We start from the raw sequence: 17,679 nt of genomic DNA, 5'->3' as shown, positions 1-17,679 counted from the left end.
GGCCTCCTTTCCTGCCCTGGCACACCCACATCTTGGTCTCCAAATGAGACAGCAGGAGGGCAGGGGGCAGCAAGTGGGACCGCGCCCGGCGACCCCTCCGTGAGGTCTGTCAGCCCAGCGCACCTGTCCTCGCGACGCCCCGCAGAGTGGCAGCGGAGCCCCGGCACAGGCCAGACCAAGGCTCAGAGGCTGCAGGAATGGTCTTAGCCATGAGGTGTGACTGCCCAGTACAGCAGGGGCTCACGGAGCCCCTTGGTCAGTCTCGGAGGCAGTCTAGGTGGCAGGAGCCTCAGGACAGGCCAGCTCTAGGCCAAAGGGACCCCGTACTCTCTTGCCCCTGGACATCCAGGGAGCTGCACTGGTGCCCAGCACCAAGCCCTGGGCACAGTCGGCCTCGTCACCCCCCCTTCCAAGACTCCTAGGCAAGGAAGGGGCTTTAGGTTCCACTCACTGTTGGGGCCTCAAGGACTGGGTTTGATGTTTGGGGACTCCAAGGGACAGCAGTGTCGGTCACCATCACTTTCAACACCAGCTAGTGCTTGCTGAGACCCACAGCCCGCACGGGGACCCCACTCCTGCTTCAGCCTGAGTCACACAGCCAGAGCGGGGCCAGACCAGGTCCCGGGGCCACACAGCCAGCGCGGGGCCAGACCAGGTCCCGGGGCCACACAGCCAGCGCGGGGCCAGACCAGGTCCCGGGGTCAGGGCCTGGTGATGTGGAGTTCACATGGGCGTGGGCCCCTGGGCCTGGGTTTCCCTGCTGATGTTTGGTCTAGCACTTGGTGCTTGGGGCCTGAGGCCACCCGTAGCCCCTCCCTGGCTCCTCCCCGGCCTCCACTGCTGCCTGGGTTCCCCATTCTGACCACACCAAGTCTTTCTGGACGAGGTCCTGCCCTTGGGCCAGTCCTGAGCCACACAGCGCCCAGCCTGCAGCAGGGTGTGATGGGGAGGGGACAGTGCCCTGTGGTCCAGTCCAGGAGGGAGCTATTGTCCTGGCTGACCTCAGGCCGGGGCTGGGGTCTAGGAGCTGGGCACACTGCTGTGGGGATGGAACACACGTCTCCCCTCAGGGCCCAGCCTCTCACCTGTCCACCCAGTAGGCCCTGACCTCCTAGCCCATCTGTCCAGCAGGCCTGAGCTCCTAGCCCATCCATCTGTCCAGCAGGCCCTGAGCTCCTAGCCGTCTGTCCAGCAGGCCCTGAGCTTCCAGCCCGGCCGCCCCGCCCAGCAGAGCTGAAGCACGTGCCTGTTCCTGCTGCTGGTCTAGATTCTGGCTCTGAGCAGCCCCCGGGGGGAGTCCAGGTGCTAAGAACAGTTGAGAGCTAAATAGAGGGTCCCCCGAGACCCCGGTCCAGCCACCCGGCTGGAGTAGGACTGCAGTTTAGAGACGGCCCCTCCCCCCTGAGGCCTAGCAGGTGGGGAAGGCATGGGGCAGGGGTGTTGGACACGCCACACAGGAGCGCCGGGAGGAGGGGCGTGCACGCGTGTCTGTGCGTGTGCACATGTGGGTTGCGTGTTCGTGTGCCCTGTGTGTGTGCGTGTAGGGTGCTCCCTGTGCGTGTGTGTGCATCTGTGTGTGTGTGCCTATTTGCTTGTGCAATGTGCCCTGTGTGTGTGTGTGTGCATCTATGTGTACGAACCTATTTGCTTGTGAAATGTGTCCTGGTGTGTATTGTGATGCACTTGTGTGTACACAGGGCCGCATGTGTGTGTCCGGCTGCTTCTGTGCGCGTGTGTGTGCACATGTGTGGCCCTCAGCAGCCAGCCTGACTCTCATGATCAGCGCCTGGACTCCTGGACATGTTCTTTAGGCCCACACCTCAGTTGCTGTGTGACTGCAGGCTGTTACTTACCTACTCTGTGCCTCGTCTTTGTGGACTATGAAATGAGGATCAGACAGTGACCGACTTCAGGTTGTTCTCAGGTTAAAGGAAGGCCCCTGGGGAGCCACTAAGGGCCGTGCCTTATACGTGCACCATCCTCGCTGCCCAAGAGCCCGAATCCTGTCCAGCAAGCCCAGGGCTCCGCCAGGCCTTCCCCCGGTCACCACAGCTGTTGGAAGAGTGACCGACTCGCCATGTTTCCCTGACGTGGGCGGGACAGCCTGTCCCCTAACCATGGGCCTGCTGCCTGCCCTGAGTCAGGAGGTCCTTGCCAGTCCTGCCTGGCCTGGCCCCTCCTCAGTCCTCCCCCTCAGAGTCGGCCTGTCCCTCTGCCCAGGACCAGCCCCTTGTTGGTGACAGCAGCTCTGCTCCCAGGGAGCCCCGCCATGGGCACCGACCAGTCCACCCGTCCTCCCTGAACCCCTGTCCTGCCAGGGCCTTTCAGTGGCACTGCCCGGCAGGCAGGAGGGGGCCGGGGAGGCAGGATGGGGTGGGGCTGCGGGTGCCGCCCTGTGCCCTGTGCCCTGTGCTGGGCACGTGTGCTGGGGCTGAGTCTGTGCACAGCAAGGGCGTGCAGAGGACAGCTGGCCACCCTTCTCACTCACCCATGGAGTGGCAACCTGAGGCCACCTGGGCACAGGGACAGCCAGGTGCATGATTCTGCAGACATCTGGGCATGGACATCAGGGTGTGGGGCCAGGGCACTGACCAGGCTGGGGTCAGAATGTCCCTCCAGCCAGCTGGAGCTGGGGCCTCGTGGCTGGAGCAGCCTGGCCAGGGTGAGGCTCCCGGGTCTGTGCCTGGGGAAGGGGCTGACCTCTACCCAGGCAGGGGAAGGGCATAGTCTGGCCCAGGTGACGGGAGGACACCCGGCCTGGTATCCCAGCCCAGTGACCCCTCTGCTCCTCCATTGTCCTTGAAGCTTAGCACAGGGCCCCGTCCCCCATGGGCCCGCCAGCTCTCTCCTGGGGCAGCCAGGGCCAGTGGGGCAGGCCGAATGGGACATGGGAAGGGGCCTGCTGGCCCTGGCCTCCTGGTGGTCTTGGGGCTCCAGGGCCCGTTCTGGTCACCAGCAGAGCCCAAGAGGTGGGGTTACGACCCCCTGTTGCTTGGAGAAGCCCTGTCCCTCCCTCGGTGGCCCAGCACCAGCCCCGCTTCCCCAACCTTGGGCAGGTCACCCGCCTCTGTGCCTCAGTGTTCCTGGAGACAGTGGCCTCCTGGTGCCACCTCCTGTGCGTGGGGGGGGTGGTCATGGGGTTGCATACCAGTCACATGCTGCAGCCTGGATCTGGTCGCAGTTAAGTCCCATGGCCGCTCTGCTGAGCCTGCAGGGTGGGCAGCTGGAAAGAGTCCTTGGCCGCTGGAGCTCCTGGGCCCCATCCAGTGTCCCGTGGGGGTGGGCAGCCCTGGCTGGGGCCAAGAGGCAAGAGAAGCGGAGATGGCCAGGCTGGTGGGGAGGCGGCATCCTGAGCAAGGAGGGGGGCCTGCCCAGGCCCTGCAGCCCACACCACCTGTCCCCTGTGTGCTCACAGCCAAGGGGAGGCGCCACCCGGCTCCCCGGGACTGAGCTTGCTGGCCTGGCCGCCAGACACAGAGACAGCGGGCAGCTGAGGGGCGCCTGAGGGGGACCAGAGCCAGCCTCAGGCCAAGCCTCAGGGCAGCCCTGGTGAGGGGGTGAGGGCTCCCACCTGGACTCCTGCTGGCACCAGTGGCCTGCTCCCTCCCACCCAGGGCCTGTGCTGGGCAGGAGCCCCCACCCCAGGGAGGAGCTGACCTCCTGCAGAGAAGGGAAGCAGGACAGGGGCCTCACGAAGCCCTTGGGGCTGTCCTGACCATGTCCTAACAGGAGGGGCTCCGGGGGCCTGAGGTCCAGGCCCTGTGGTCACCCAGGCCTGCTGGGAGCTGAGGGCCCCCTGCTGCCAGGCCAGCCCAGAGCCTGTGGCTGGGCATCATGGAGAAGGAGGAGGGGGAGGGACACCTGCACCTGTCCTGGTCCTCAGCTCCGCCTGCGTCTCCCGCTCACCTTCCCTGACCGTCCGTCTCCCTCGCCTCAGTCCCTGTGTGTCCCTGTCCTCGCAGACACGGTGCAGAGGGATGGAAATCACTGTGCCAGGGGCACCGTGCCTGCCCTGCTCAGGCGCAGGCTCTGCACTCACCCAGCCCAAGGCGGCGCCCTCTACTGGTGCCCAGGGGCACAACTGGGCCACAGTCCTGAGAACCCCTGGGAGACACCTGGGTCCACCCACCCCGTCACCAAGGGTGGGTGGCCAGGGTCACCTGCAGCATAGGGGTTCCATGTCTTTCTTCAGAGACTGGGCAGCAGGTCCCCAGGGCCGCTGTGTCCTCACCCACCCAGGGGACACTCTGGCCACCCTCTCATCAAACATCTGCTCCCAGGTGGTTCGGCTCAGCAGGGAGCAAAGGCTTGGGATGAGGCCAGCAGGCAGAGCTTGGTTTTGCTGGCCACCTGCTGGCTGTGTCTGCTGGGAGCCATGGGCCTCCCCAAGCCCTGTCCACCTCTGGGGGTTCAGGACTAAAGGGGAAGATGGTCCTGAGGAAGGGACAGCAGCACCCCTGGCCCTCCTGCCCCCAGCAGAGGCCAGTTTCCCACTCAGTGCCGGGGAGGGACATTCTCCCCAGATGGCACTTCCCAGTAAGGGACAGGGCACTCGGAGGCCGCCAAACCCCTGAGCTGTAGCCATGGTCTTCCGGCATCAGGGACTCTTCCTGCTTCCTGTGCGGGTGGGAGCAGGTCTGGAGGGTCCTGGGGACCTGTGCACCCCTCCCCAGGGACAGAGCCCCATCTTGACAGGTGCGTGGATGTGAAGATGGCCAGGGTGCCCTGTGGCTCTGCTCTGTGCCCACCCACCTGCCCTCTCTCTGCTTCCCTGGGGAGGTGGGGACGTGGACACTCCAGCCCACTCTCAGTGGAATAGGGACCAGATTTCCTCCATGAGGGTGGTCACTGTGCTCCCCGCTCAGCCCAGTCCTGACCCAGAAAGCGGGGCACAGGCCCTGCTGCCACCCTGTGTGTCACCTGCCGCCAGGGTACAGTGGCACCTCACTGGGGAGGCTAGGCAGAGCAATGGGCAAGGTGCCCCAGGATCAGGCCTGGCCAGCAGGCGAGGGAGGTGGAGGGCACACCTGGGGAGCAGGCGCTCGCTGGGCACCTACGGATGACAGTCCACACCTTTGCTCCTTGAGCATTCTGTGGCGCTCTGGGCTCCCCGTCTGTGGTCCCTGCTCTCTGACAGGTGGCCACCTGAGCCTGAGTTATGCCCCCTTCTGCCTGCAGCGAGGGTGTGCGTGCCACCGCAGATGTGAGGGAGGTGTGCCGTGCCCGGCGCTGACACCCTGGAGGACCTGGGGCCGTGGAGTCACACGGTCACGGTTCAGACCTCCCCGGGGAGTGGAGGATGCACCACCTGGAGGTGGAGAGGGGCCCCGTGAGCCAAGTAGAGAGGCTGACGTGGGAGGGGCTGCTGGTGAACCCCTGTTGTCCCAGGTGGGGCTCTCGCACCTCCCCACCTGGAGCCAGGGGTGGCCCTGGCTGGCACATGGACAGAGGCTCCACTGCGGCCAGCTAGCGCCTGGCCCAGGAGGCCAGGGAGGGAAGCCTGCCGTGGGGCGGGGGTGGTGGGCTCTGAGCTTTCTGGACTGCAGCCGTCAGAGAAGCCAGTGGTGCTGAGCCCAGCCGGGGACCTCCGTGCTGGACATACCACCCTTTGTGTCAGAGCCTGTGACTGGCCATGTCCCCGAGCTCCTCCTGTCCCTCCTCTGCAGGAGAGGAGCCTGGGAGGCACTGGCAGGCCCCAGGGCCAGGCCATCTGCCACCAGCCCTGCCCCTCCATGCTGGCCCAGCCTCCAGGTCTCCTCGGGCACCCTCTGTCCTCTGGCCTGTGCCGCTCTCTGCCTGCCTGTGAGCCCGGGAGCCCGTCCCACCCTGCAGCTGAGCCCACCAGCAGTGAGCTGGCCCAGGGTGAGGACTGGGTGAATGGAGACGTTCAGTGTGGAGGCCGCCCCACTCCCCGGGGTGGCTGGGAAGTGGCCCAGTTCCCTCATCCAAGTCACCCGACTCCACAGTGCCAGCTCTCGGACTCAGAGCCCAGGGACTTGGTCCTCAGACGGCCGGAATTCCAGCTGCTGCTCTTGTCCAGGACACAGGGAGGCGCGGGCAGTTAGGGCTGGGGAGCTGCAGACCCATCTCCCTGCGTGGGCTGGACCCCGGGGTGCCCTGGCCTGGCCTCCCCATGCTCCACACTGAGGGGACAGCCAATGCTCATCCAGGCTGCTCTCTGGGGCTGCCACGGGGAGAGCAGGGCCGGGGAGGAGCAAGGCCTGGAGGCATAGGCGAGAGCTCTGTCCTTGTCCCATCACCACGGGGAGGAGCAGGCGCCGGGGATGAAGGCCACTTTGGCGGGTGGCCCCAGCCGGGTGGGCCAGCCTCTACCCTGCCCAGCCCTGTGGGCACCTCCTGGGGGTGCCGCAGCTGCACCTTCAGACAGGTGTGGTGCAGCCAAGGGCTCCTCATGGGTCACTGCCACCCAGCCCTTGGGGTGCTCGGGGACAGTGACCTCCTCAGGGCCCCACAGTGGAGGCCCCTGACCAAGCAAGCAGGGGTTGAATGAGGAGGTGACACTGAGGCCACACCCCACCCTGCGTCTCCACCTGGCGCCAAGGCTGCTTGGCAGTGGCAGGATTCTGAACCCTCAGGTCGGCAGCTGTCACTCAGTGGGAGAAAAGCCCAGGGGAGGCCACAGGGCACCTGCCCAGTGTCCCCAGCACCCAGGTGAGCCTCTAGGCTGCCCCCTGGGCCACGGGAGGCCGGGTTTCCTGTGCTCGAAGCTTCATGTGGGGTCAAGGACAAATCTGGGCCTTGGGGCTGAGCAGGCGGACCTTACGTCCAGTCCCCTCCGCCCCTCGCTATGGTATGAATGGTGGTCTAAGGCCACAGCCCAATTACGCACACGCAGATTGAGCTCCTCCAGACACCAGCCAGGGTCCCCGTGACTGGATCCCACAATCGTGACGCTGAGCAGCCACCAGGGACCACGACGAACTGCAGCACAGCGGCACGTCTCTGATGTTCCAGAGGCACAAACCAGACCCTGCCGCGTATTTCAGGGTGCACTCTGGGGTGTGCACAGGATGAGAGGTACACGGGGTTCACATTAAGTGAAGAAGGTGGATCCCATTGACAGCCTGTCGAGGGAGCAAGATGAGATAAAGAGCTGCGCTGCAGGTGGCCCCGGCCCCGTGCCTCTGCCCGCCCATCTCTGGCCACTGCTGGGGGCCTCTAGGTGGAGGCTGGCCTCACCCGATCGCTCTGTGAAATCAGAGACTCAAAGCAAGTAAAGATCCGGGTTCCTCGGGGGAGCCGGGCCGGGAGCTGGACATAGCTGCTGTTCCTAGAGGTCCTGGGCGTTCCTCGTCCCCTGACGGCCGCTCACGTAGACGGGCACAGTGGGACCCAGGGCTCCCCTTCACTGCCGCCGCCAACTGAGTCTTTTATCAATTGTGGGGAAATATCCAGAACATCAGGTTTGCCATCTTAATCGCTTTTAAGTGCGCGGTCCAAGGGCGCTGGGCGCGCTCACCCTGCAGGGCACCGTCCACTCGGCCTCCTGGGTGCGCCCACCTCCCCAGGCTGTGGCTCTGTCCACCAAGTGTGACTCCCCAGCTGCTGGCGCCCTGTGCGGTGTTGTCTGCGTGGCCCTGGTGACAGCAGGCAGCCCTGTCCGGGGTCCCTGCAGTGCCTCTGACCGGCCTCTCCTGCTGAGCAGTGTCCTCGGTCCATCCGTGTTGAAGCACGGGTCAGAGTGTCCCTTTAGTTCTGAATAATGCTCCCCGTGTGGAAGGACCACAGTGTGTCTGTCAAGGGACACCTGGGAGGCTGCCACCGGGCGCTGGGTGCGCTGTGGGGGTCGGGGAGGGCGTGAATCCCCTTGATGCCCTGCCTTTCCTGCCCTGCGATGTGCCCACAGAGTTGCGGGGTCAGCTGGGGTCTTCACACTCGCCACCCAGCCCATACACATCGCCGTCGCCCGCAGCCTCGCAGGGTCAAGGTGACGCTGGCAGCTTGGCGTGGCGGGTGGAGCGTGGCTGGCAGCCTGGCGTGGCGGCAGAGCGTGGCTTTCTGACCCCGTCTCCCTTGCCTTCTTATTCCCTCCAGGCCGCCTTTCGCTCCTGGTGCCAGCAAGGACTCCCTGTCGGCCTTCGAGTACCCGGGGCCCAAGCGGAAGCTCTACAGCGCAGTGCCTGGGAGACTCTTCGTCGTCGTGAAGCCATACCAACCCCAAGTCGATGGCGAGATCCCCCTTCACCGTGGAGACAGGGTCAAAGGTCAGTGTCTGGGGCAGGGCCAGCCAGCGCCCCTCAGCCTCCGTTGAGCCCCTGGAGGACCTGCTGGGGTGGCAGCAGAGACCGGGGGGCAGCGCGGGGAACGGGGCTGGAGGGAAGACCCACACCTGCAGGGGCGAGCCAGCGAGGGGCAGGGCCTCCCCCACCAGAAAACCCCAGGACCCCGAGCAGGTGGGCTTGGGCAGGCCCTGGCCTGAGTATCCAGCTGGACGGTCCAGCTGTAGCCGAGGCCTGGGGTCTGCAGCAGTCCAAGGAAGAGGTCCACCTGGTCAGAGGGATTCTCAGCAGCATCCTGGGACTGCCTGGAAAGCCCCCTGAGGGTGCCGGGCGGGGAGGTGGGCTGTCTCCAAGGGCACTGGGCAGCCAGCGATGCTCCTGCACGGGCACCGTCATCTGGGAGGCCCTTCAGGGAGGTGAGCACAGACGGCACGTGTTGGTCGTCGGTGGCATGATCAGAGCCGGTCTCAAGGCCCCGAGGAAGCCAGAGAAGGGCGGTGGGGGCCGTGGGGAACTCACTGAGTGGAGCATGGAGGGACTCCACGCGTGCCCAGCATGCCCAGGCCCTGCCCTGGACAGGCTTCCAGCAGCGCAGGGGATGGGTTGAAAGTGGGCTCCTGACAGTGCCGTCGGCCAGCTCCAGTCCTGCCCTCTGCCGGGGCCACCTGGCCCGCGGTGGTCATTGGTGCCTTTCTCTGACTTCTCCGGGCTTCTGCCAGGGTCTCGAGATGGCAGGGCCCCGTTCTGTCTCTGGTCCAGTGTCACAGCTGCCTGGTCACTTGACAGCGTCCGACAAGTCTATTCCTTCCTCTTCCAAGTTCACTCTCTCCTCTGACGTCCCTCGTGTGAATTTTATGATTTCAGAAATTGCACGTTCATGGGTTTTCCATCTGTATGCTTATTTTCTTATTTGCCAAGACTTCCTGTTACTCTGGTGGGATTTTTTTGTTGATTGAAAACGTGTTGTTTTATCAGTTGGTGTAATTGCCACATTAACTGCCCCAACCCCACCTGGTGGTCTCAACATCAGGTTCATGTCGGGTCTGGACTCAGCAGCTTCTCCTCCCCTTGGGAACATGGTTCCTTCTCTTACTTCAAGTGTCTAGTAATTTTCCGTTGCTTTCTGGCCATCAGCCTGTGGAGCCACGTCCTTGAGCTGGGGAGAGTCTGCTGTTCCAATCCCACGAGCGTCTTCCCTTGTTTCCGCAGTTGCCCTGGGAGAGCCCCATGCTCCTGCAGGTCCAGGGGAGAGCCCCGTGCTCCTGCAGGTCCAGGGGAGAGCCCCGAGCTCCTGCAGGTCCAGGGGAGAGCCCCGAGCTCCTCCGGGTCCAGGGGAGAGCCCCGTGCTCCTGCAGGTCCAGGGGAGAGCCCCGTGCTCCTGCAGGTCCAGGGGAGAGCCCCGAGCTCCTGCAGGTCCAGGGGAGAGCCCCGAGCTCCTCCGGGTCCAGGGGAGAGCCCCGAGCTCCTGCAGGTCCAGGGGAGAGCCCCGAGCTCCTCCGGGTCCAGGGGAGAGCCCCGAGCTCCTGCGGGTCCAGGGGAGAGCCCCGAGCTCCTCCGGGTCCAGGGGAGAGCCCCGAGCTCCTGCAGGTCCAGGGGAGAGCTCCATGCTCCTCCAGGTCCAGGGGAGAGCCCCGAGCTCCTCCAGGTCCAGGGGAGAGCCCCGAGCTCCTGCAGGTCCAGGGGAGAGCCCCGAGCTCCTGCAGGTCCAGGGGAGAGCCCCGAGCTCCTGCAGGTCCAGGGGAGAGCCCCGAGCTCCTGCAGGTCCAGGGGAGAGCCCCGTGCTCCTGCAGGTCCAGGGGAGAGCCCCGAGCTCCTCCAGGTCCAGGGGAGAGCCCCGTGCTCCTGCAGGTCCAGGGGAGAGCCCCGTGCTCCTGCAGGTCCAGGGGAGAGCCCCGTGCTCCTGCAGGTCCAGGGGAGAGCCCCGTGCTCCTGCAGGTCCAGGGGAGAGCCCCGAGCTCCTGCAGGTCCAGGGGAGAGCTCCGTGCTCCTGCAGGTCCAGGGGAGAGCTCCGTGCTCCTGCAGGTCCAGGGGAGAGCTCCGTGCTCCTGCAGGTCCAGGGGAGAGCCCCGAGCTCCTGCAGGTCCAGGGGAGAGCTCCGTGCTCCTGCAGGTCCAGGGGAGAGCTCCGTGCTCCTGCAGGTCCAGGGGAGAGCTCCGTGCAGGTCCCGTGCAGTGGGGCATGGGCTTCCCTGGACTAGACCCTTTTAGTGATCCCACTGGGTAGGGACCGTGTGGGGAGTCAGCTCGCAGGGTCCGCATCTGCACCCGCCCTCTATGACCTCTCACGACCAGGCTTCGCAGGTTGCAGGGGGGCATCGGGTACAGAAGGGAGGCCCCACACCTGTCCACTGGCAGGGCTGTTGCTCACGAGGCTTCTGTGAGCTCCTCTGACCACAGCAGAGCCGGCAGGACACAGGGGCTAGAGAAGCCCAGCCTCAAGGACCTCCCTGTCCCCCCTGCCCATGCCCCTCACACCCTCCACTCAGGTGACAGCAGATGTGGCCACCACCAGTGGGGACAGGCAGGTTCCCAGCACCGTCATCCGGTCAGCACCAGGGATAACCCTGCAGAAAACCACGGCTTGCCCAGCTCGTCAGCCGCGTGGGCGGCACCACTGCCCAGGAGGTCAGGGAGGCTGGAGGCTATGCACACATGTGGCCTGCCTCTCACCTCTGCCACGGACACTGCCCAACCTGGGACCCCCTTCACCACCTGGTCCACCCCTCAGCCCAGGCTCTGCGGTCAGCTGAGCCCCTGCCACAGCCCTGGGCCTTCACTCCAGAGGACCCCTCCCCCATCAAGCCAGGCTCATGGGGCTTCTGGTCAAGCAGGACTACAAGGAGCCTGCAGGGCCTTCCCAGTGACCCCTGCCCAGCCATGTCCCTTGGGCCTTAGTGGCCTCCATAAATGTGGCACGATGGTGAGGAGGTCCACGTGGGGACGGGTGTGCGACACTGCTTTCTAGGCTGGTGACGTTTCTGGTCCCCAGGTTGCTGATCTGTCTGTGGGGGTCCATGCCAGTCATTCTGCGCAGCTGACCCCTGCTGGACAGCTGCAAATGTGGGTGGAGCCTGGTGGGAGAGCCAGGGCCCAGCTTGGGGCTTAGGCTGAAGGGCAGCCCCTGGAATAGCTGGGCAGGGCCTGGGGCAGGGGCAGGAGCATGTGGAGCAAGAGGAGAGGCCTCAGGACAGGAGTGTGCCATGTAAGAGATGTCCCCGCAGAGAGCGTCTGTGTCACCCCCTCCTGGCACCGTCTTTGTGACCCCAGGGCCCTGCACATCCTGGGTAAATTCAAAGTGCACCTGTGTGGAAATCCCGGCGTCCCCAGGGTCCATTCCAACAGGAGACAGGGCAGAGTGTGGGAGGTGGCCCCCGGTCCTCCCCGCTCCTCCATGGCCTGGCTGGTTTCTGCCCCAGACGGAGTGGACAGGGCGTCGGGCACCAGTGTGGCAGGTGGAGAGCTCCCTGCCCTCGGCCACCCAGCTGGTCAGACAGGGAGTGTCTGGTTTCCAGCTGCCCAGGGAGGCTGGAGGGTCCTGGAGGGAGAGGTCCACCAGGGTGCTGGGCGTGGCAGCAGGGCATGCTGGCCCTGAAGAGAGCGAGCAGTGCCCCATCCGTTCCTCGGATGCCCTGCAGCATCGTCTGTGGGGACAGAGGCGTATGTGGACAGTCCTCCCTCTCGCAGGCTCCCAGGGCCCTGGACCTGCTGCACACGCCCCACCCAGAGGCAGAGCTCTCGTGCCACACATGGGCCCCTCACCACTGTGCTGTCAGTGCCCCCGCCCCCGCTCCTCTGCAGTGCCGTCAGCAGCCAGGGCTCAGGGGACAGCCACCCTGGCCCATCCCACCGCGAGGTGGCATCCTGGAGCTCAGTGGGCCTGGCTCCCGTGTTCCCCACAGAGAGAACGGCCCCAGGGCCCGCCGACTCCTGGCCCAGCATCCTTCCTTGTTCCCCACAGAGGACTCCTCTGTCCTCTGCATCTCCTCACAGGGACAGAATTAAGTCACCGATTGGTGAGGGACCCAACTCCCCCCACAGCCCCACCTCAGGGGAGTGCAGAACCTGCAGGGGCCACACCCGGTGCAGGACTCAGGTGGCTGCTAGCAGCAGGTGAAGCTGGGACAGGACCTGAGGCTGCCCTCCACCCACCCCACGCCCTCTCCCAAAGAGGACCCTCAGCTGCCAGAAACTCCAAGGTCCCACGCACTGTCCACCCAGAGAGGACAGCATGCAGGGAGCCAGCAGCGGGGTCCTGGCCGTGCCTGGCACTCACACCTGGCACTCACACCTGGCACCCACAGCGGTGCAGTAGCTCAGGAGTCTTATCCCCCCTGGCAAAGAGGAACTGGAGGCACAGAGAGGTGAAGCAGCTGCCCACGTGTGGCGGGGTGAGTGCAGCCAGCAGGGCTGTCCATCCAGGAAGGTCCCAGCTGGACCTACGCAGCCCCTCCCTCAGCAGCAGGATGAAAGGGGCTCCTCACAGGCCTGGGCTGTGAGGCCCTGGCTCCCTCCCTGCTGCCCGGGGCTCTGCGGGGCTCTGCCGAGTGTCGGGCAGCTGGGCCGCGTGGAATCCAAGGGGTTGGCCCGGTCCTGGGAGGAAGCTGGGCTGGCGGCTCTGGCCGCGTGGGTCAGCTGTGTGTGGTCTGTTCCATGTGGGTCACTCTTCAGATGACGAGGCAAGATCCTGCGAAGCCCGGGTTTTCTGTGCCGTTGACCTTCGACAGTCAGGGGCCCGATGGATCTTTATCTGGCCTGTGGGTTAACCTGAGGCGGCAGGAAGGGCCTGTGCTGCCCGAGCCCTCTCTGCAGGCCGGGGCTCCGCACCCCGAGTGGTGTCAGAGAAGACCCCTGCCCTGCAGCGCAGCTGCGTTCCGGGTGGGGCAGGGGAGGGGGCGCAGGGGTCCCTCCCCAACGTGCCACCTGAGTCCACCCTTACACCTGGAAGAGCATCAAATGGGGCTGTGGGGAGCCGTGGGTCCTCGTGACTCCCCTGGTCCCCGGCATCTGTGGACCCGTGTCCCTCCCTTGTGCTCAGCCGCGAGGCTTCAAGACAAATACCCTCATCCCTTCAGCCCGGGGACCTACTGTGTGCCTGGCACCCCACCCAGGGTGGAAGTGTCGGACCCTGCACTGAGAGTTCACCGTCCTGGAGACAGGGACGGCTGTGTCTGTCCAGCTGTGCAGTGGGCCCCAAGGACACGTCACTGTGTGGCTCCTTGCCTTCTCTCTAAAGGTGGGGGTTTTCCTGCAAAGTCAGAAAGAGACTCCCACGCTCACCCGCAGCAGCTAATGGATGGGCTCCCTGGTGGCAGGCCGGGACCCCAGGGACAGTGCTGGCCCAGTGGGCCTTTCCACCCGGCCTGTCCTTGTGGGTTTGGGGTGGCACTCATGATCGTCACACAGCCCTGTCCCCTCCTACTGTGGATTCTGTCCTGCTCTTGGAGACGCTGAGCCAGGCCGTGGGGCCTCCTCCCGGCTCCCTCCGTACCTCGGTGCCCAGCCTGGCGTCCTCAGGGGAGAAGTCCCTGGTGGGTCACCCCATGTCCTCTGGCTAACTCTCTCCCTCCTTGTCCCCTAGTTCTGAGCATCGGCGAAGGTGGCTTCTGGGAAGGCAGCGCCCGCGGCCACATCGGGTGGTTCCCGGCCGAGTGCGTGGAGGAGGTGCAGTGCAAGCCCAGGGAGGGCCAGGCAGGTAAGCCCTCGGCCGCGGTCTCCGGTCACCATCACCGCTCCCTGCCACGCGCAGCGGGTCGGCTGTGGTGGGGTCTACGGGGGACTCCTCTGGATCCTGGACGCACTTGGCTGGTTCTGTTTGGTGGGCTTCGCCCAAGCCAGGAACTCCTGCAAGGTGGCACGAGTGCCCAGCGCCGGGCGGCTCAGGCGCGTGTCCTGGGACAGGAAGTTTGTGGGCGCGTGCCTTCCCCCCACCCAGCGCGGATGTTGGAGCTGCTCACACGCGGGCGGCCGTGGCTCAGGAACCCGTAGATCTGTTCTGAAGGCGTAAGGGCCGGGCATGGCCATGGGCGGGGTCAGGAGACCCCCGTGGGAGGGCAGGGGAAGGGGGGCCACAGGCCCTCAGAGGTCACTGGCCTGCTGGGCTGGGCCCTGTGGCCATGAGCTCTCAGATGTGCCTACTGCCCGGCTCCTGGGGCCCAGAGGGGAGTCCGCCCTCCCCAGGCCCAGGGCCTGCGTGGTCACTGCAGGGTGCTGGGTTCGCAGTCTCTGCCCAGCAAAGAATGGACAGAGTGGCCAGCAGCAGCAGGTCCACTGCAAAAGTGACAGAGGCAGACTTCAGAGCAAGGGCCGCAGCTGGGGGTCTGGTGGTTGGCCTGTCCCTTCTGTGGTCTCTGAGCGTCCTCCTCTCCTTTTCCTCCCCGTCCCCGGTCTCCTCACTGTTGTTGACTGGTGTCCCCTCTGTCCACGCGTCCGTTTAGTTTTCTATTGGGTCCCTGCTTAGGGCCACGAGTGCAGCGTGTCTGTCTGACGGGGTCCCTGGTTGTGTCCCGGGGCCCGGGGTTGGCTGCTTGGTCGGTGTTTATTGTGGGTGGGGACAGGGCAGCACACAGGGCCTTTCGTCCAGCAGGAAGTTGGCCTCATCAGGAGCCCTCTCCACGCTCCCTCGTGCCGGCCCTGCCCCGACCTCCCGGCTCACCGTCTTGCCCTGGCTGCCGAGGCCCTTCCGCGACCCCTCGCAGGGCCCAGTGGACACTTCCCTCTGTGCCGGGCCCGCTCTGGCCCACGGGGCTGCAGGCTTCGCTCTGTGCTGAGCCCCGAGGAGGCTGCTCATTGCACACCCAAGACCAGGCTGTGGGGGTCAGGGCGAGACACGGCCAACCGGACCTTAGAAGAGAGAGCTGGAGCATGCTCTGCTGGGAGGGTGGCCAGGGGTTGGTGGCCAGCAGGCAGCAGCCGCAGGTTTTGCTGGACACATTGATGGACACGCTGAGCCCCAGAGCCAGCTGCACCTCCTGGCCAGTGCGGTCCTCCCCTGGTTCTCCCCTGCCCCACCTCTTACCCCTGCTCTGTCCCACCCCGCAGCGGGCTCACAGCCTGTCTGTCCTCGAGGACCTCGGCCACCCTGGGCCACCCTTCTGTGCTTTTCCTGGAAAGACGCTGGTGTGCCGCTGGGTGTCGCTGGCTGTGCCACCCCTGGGCGGGCAGCCCTGGAGGGCCACGCAGAGGGGTCCTGGGCCTCCCACTCTCACCATCCTCTGGAGATTACTGGCCTCTGGTGAGTGGGCAGGAAAGGGCAGGGGACTGCCACCTCCCCAGTCACTGCTGGGCCTTCCCACCACCTGGACCTGGACTCTCTGGGTGGCCGTGTCCCCAGGTGGGAGCCTGTGGCTGTTCCTGGCCTGGTGGGGTGGAGCCTGGGGCTGGGGCTCATCCTGAGCCAGGGCCCGGGGTTGGCTGCTTGTGTACTGTGGGGTGGGGACAGGGCAGCACACAGGCTGGCACACCAGGGCAGGACTTGTCCTTAAGGGACCAGCATTCTTTGCCTGGCAGAGGCCGGCTCCGACCCCTCATGCTGTCCCAGCTGGCCACTTGGAGAGGCAGATCATCGGATCCCGACTGGCAGTGGGCGGTGGTGGAGGTGCCTTGCGTGTTCCCACCACCCATGTCCCATGTGCCCTGGCCTGGGCACCTTGCTGGGGCTTGAGAGCCAGACAGGTGGGCACACGTCCCCGCTGTACTTAGGGGCCAGGCCCCACTCCCTGCCTGGCACGGAGTCCTCCCTCGCTGCCGCCTCCCCGGCCACCGCCAGCGAGCTCCCTGCACAGAGCAGGGGGCAGTCCTTGCCGGCCCGTCTGCCCAGCGTGGCGTTCCTGGGCAGCCCGTGCTCGCCCCCGAAGCCAGCTATTGAGGGTCAGGGTTTGTGTCTCGTGGCACCTCCTGGACCCTCCTGGTCTTTCCCTAGGAGGACAGGACATCAGGGGGCCACCCAGACAGTCCAGGTCCGGGCAACCTGATCAGCAGCTGCAATTCCACTGGCAACCTCGGTGCCCTGGTGCCCTAAGGTACCGGTGCCGGTGCTGGGTAGGACCTGAGCAGCCTGGGGTGGGGCGGTGACATTGCAGCACGTGGACGGGCGGCCGTCCATGGTGGAGGCCTCCGTCCCACAGCAAGCCTGGTCCTGGGTGGGTGAGGGCAGCAGCTCAGCGCCCACAGGAGCTGGAGTCTGAGCTGGACGCGAGGCGGGCGGGAGGCCTGCTGGCGGCTCGGGTGCTGCTGGCCCCGGCTGCTGAGCCTGTGGACTGTCACCGTCTTTTGGTGACTTAGTGTGACTGCATACAGGTAGGAGCACACTGTGCAGAGGCTCTGTGTGCCTCCAGCTGCCGGGGGGTGCGGTGTCCCCACCCAGGTGTGGCCAGCCACATTCCACGCCCTCCTGGGCAGCTCCCTAGACCGCGCCACCACAGAGTGCTGCCTCTTGCTGGAGGTCACCAGATGGCATCCCACAGCTGTACATGTGGGCCTGACTTCTTCCACTCAGCCCAGTGCCGGGTTCTCGCCCCCCCCCCCCGGTCGTGGGCCCTAGTAGTCTGCTTGTTCACTGCCAAGTCCCGCAGCGTGTGCGTTTGCCCTCCTGGTAATGGACACTGACATTTAGCTAATGTCAAGCAAAGCTGAGAATGAATGATTTTGTGCACGTCTTTCTGTGGACAAGGGGATTCACCTCTCTAGGTGCACAGTGGCTGGGGCAGAGCATGCTCAACCTCACAGGACACTGCCACACGGTCCTCCAGGCCACTATGCCGCCTGGTGCATGCTTGGGCTGCAGGAGCTCCAGCTGCTTTGCCTGTCATCCACCATGGGCACATCAGTCTCTAACGTCAGCCATTCTGATGGTGGGAAGTGGCATCTTACTGTGGGTGTCACATGCATTTTCTGATGACCATTGTCGCTGAGCGTTGTGGGCAGCTGGTTTGCCACAGTGTGACCTCGTCTGGGCCGTCTGGGGAGTGCCTGTCCACCTGTGACTGGAGTGTTCTCTGTCCTCTTGTTCATTTTCTGCGTCTCAGTCCTTTGTCAGAGACAAGCTGCTGGTACCTTCCCGTCCGCGGTTCACCTTTTGGTTTCTTAATGTGTCCTTTAATGAGTGGAAGTTTTGAGTTTTAAAGTCCAATTTTTCCAACTCTTTTCTTTCCTGGTCGGTGCTTTGGGTGGCTTTTTTTGACATTGGAAGTTGGCAGACCCTACAAATAGCCCAAAGGTGGTACAGGGTCCCCTTCCACGTTCCCACCTGGCTGCATCCTTCCACGAGGCTGGCCTGTGCAGGCCCTGGGGAGCGCTACCCTCCGTGCAGACCGCTGCGGGGCTTTGTACGTGGAAAGTGAGCCGCCAGGTGCCCGGGAACCCTGAACCGGGGTGAGTGAGTGGGCACCAGGAGCCCGTGAGGACGTGGCCGGGCAGGGCCTCTGCCCGAGGCAGGACAGCTG

General features: G+C 65.2%; 1 protein-coding gene across 2 annotated transcripts in view; it reads left to right on the top strand.

Annotated features, from left to right (window-relative positions):
* The window catches only part of SHANK2 (SH3 and multiple ankyrin repeat domains 2), a 415,901-nt gene that overhangs the window by 205,223 nt on the left and 192,999 nt on the right, over nt 1-17,679 (top strand). For both annotated transcript variants that reach the window (XM_081260598.1, XM_081260599.1), the window contains 2 exons: nt 8,056-8,225; nt 13,818-13,931. In XM_081260598.1, the coding sequence (XP_081116724.1) occupies nt 8,056-8,225; nt 13,818-13,931 (284 nt within the window). The remainder of the gene's footprint in view (nt 1-8,055; nt 8,226-13,817; nt 13,932-17,679) is intronic.

This window comes from Spermophilus citellus (assembly GCF_964194105.1).
Source record: "Spermophilus citellus genome assembly, chromosome: 2".
In the NCBI taxonomy this organism is placed as follows: Eukaryota; Metazoa; Chordata; class Mammalia; order Rodentia; family Sciuridae; genus Spermophilus; species Spermophilus citellus.
Note: the sequence above shows the minus strand (reverse complement) of the source record. Positions and strands in the feature narration are given on the sequence as shown.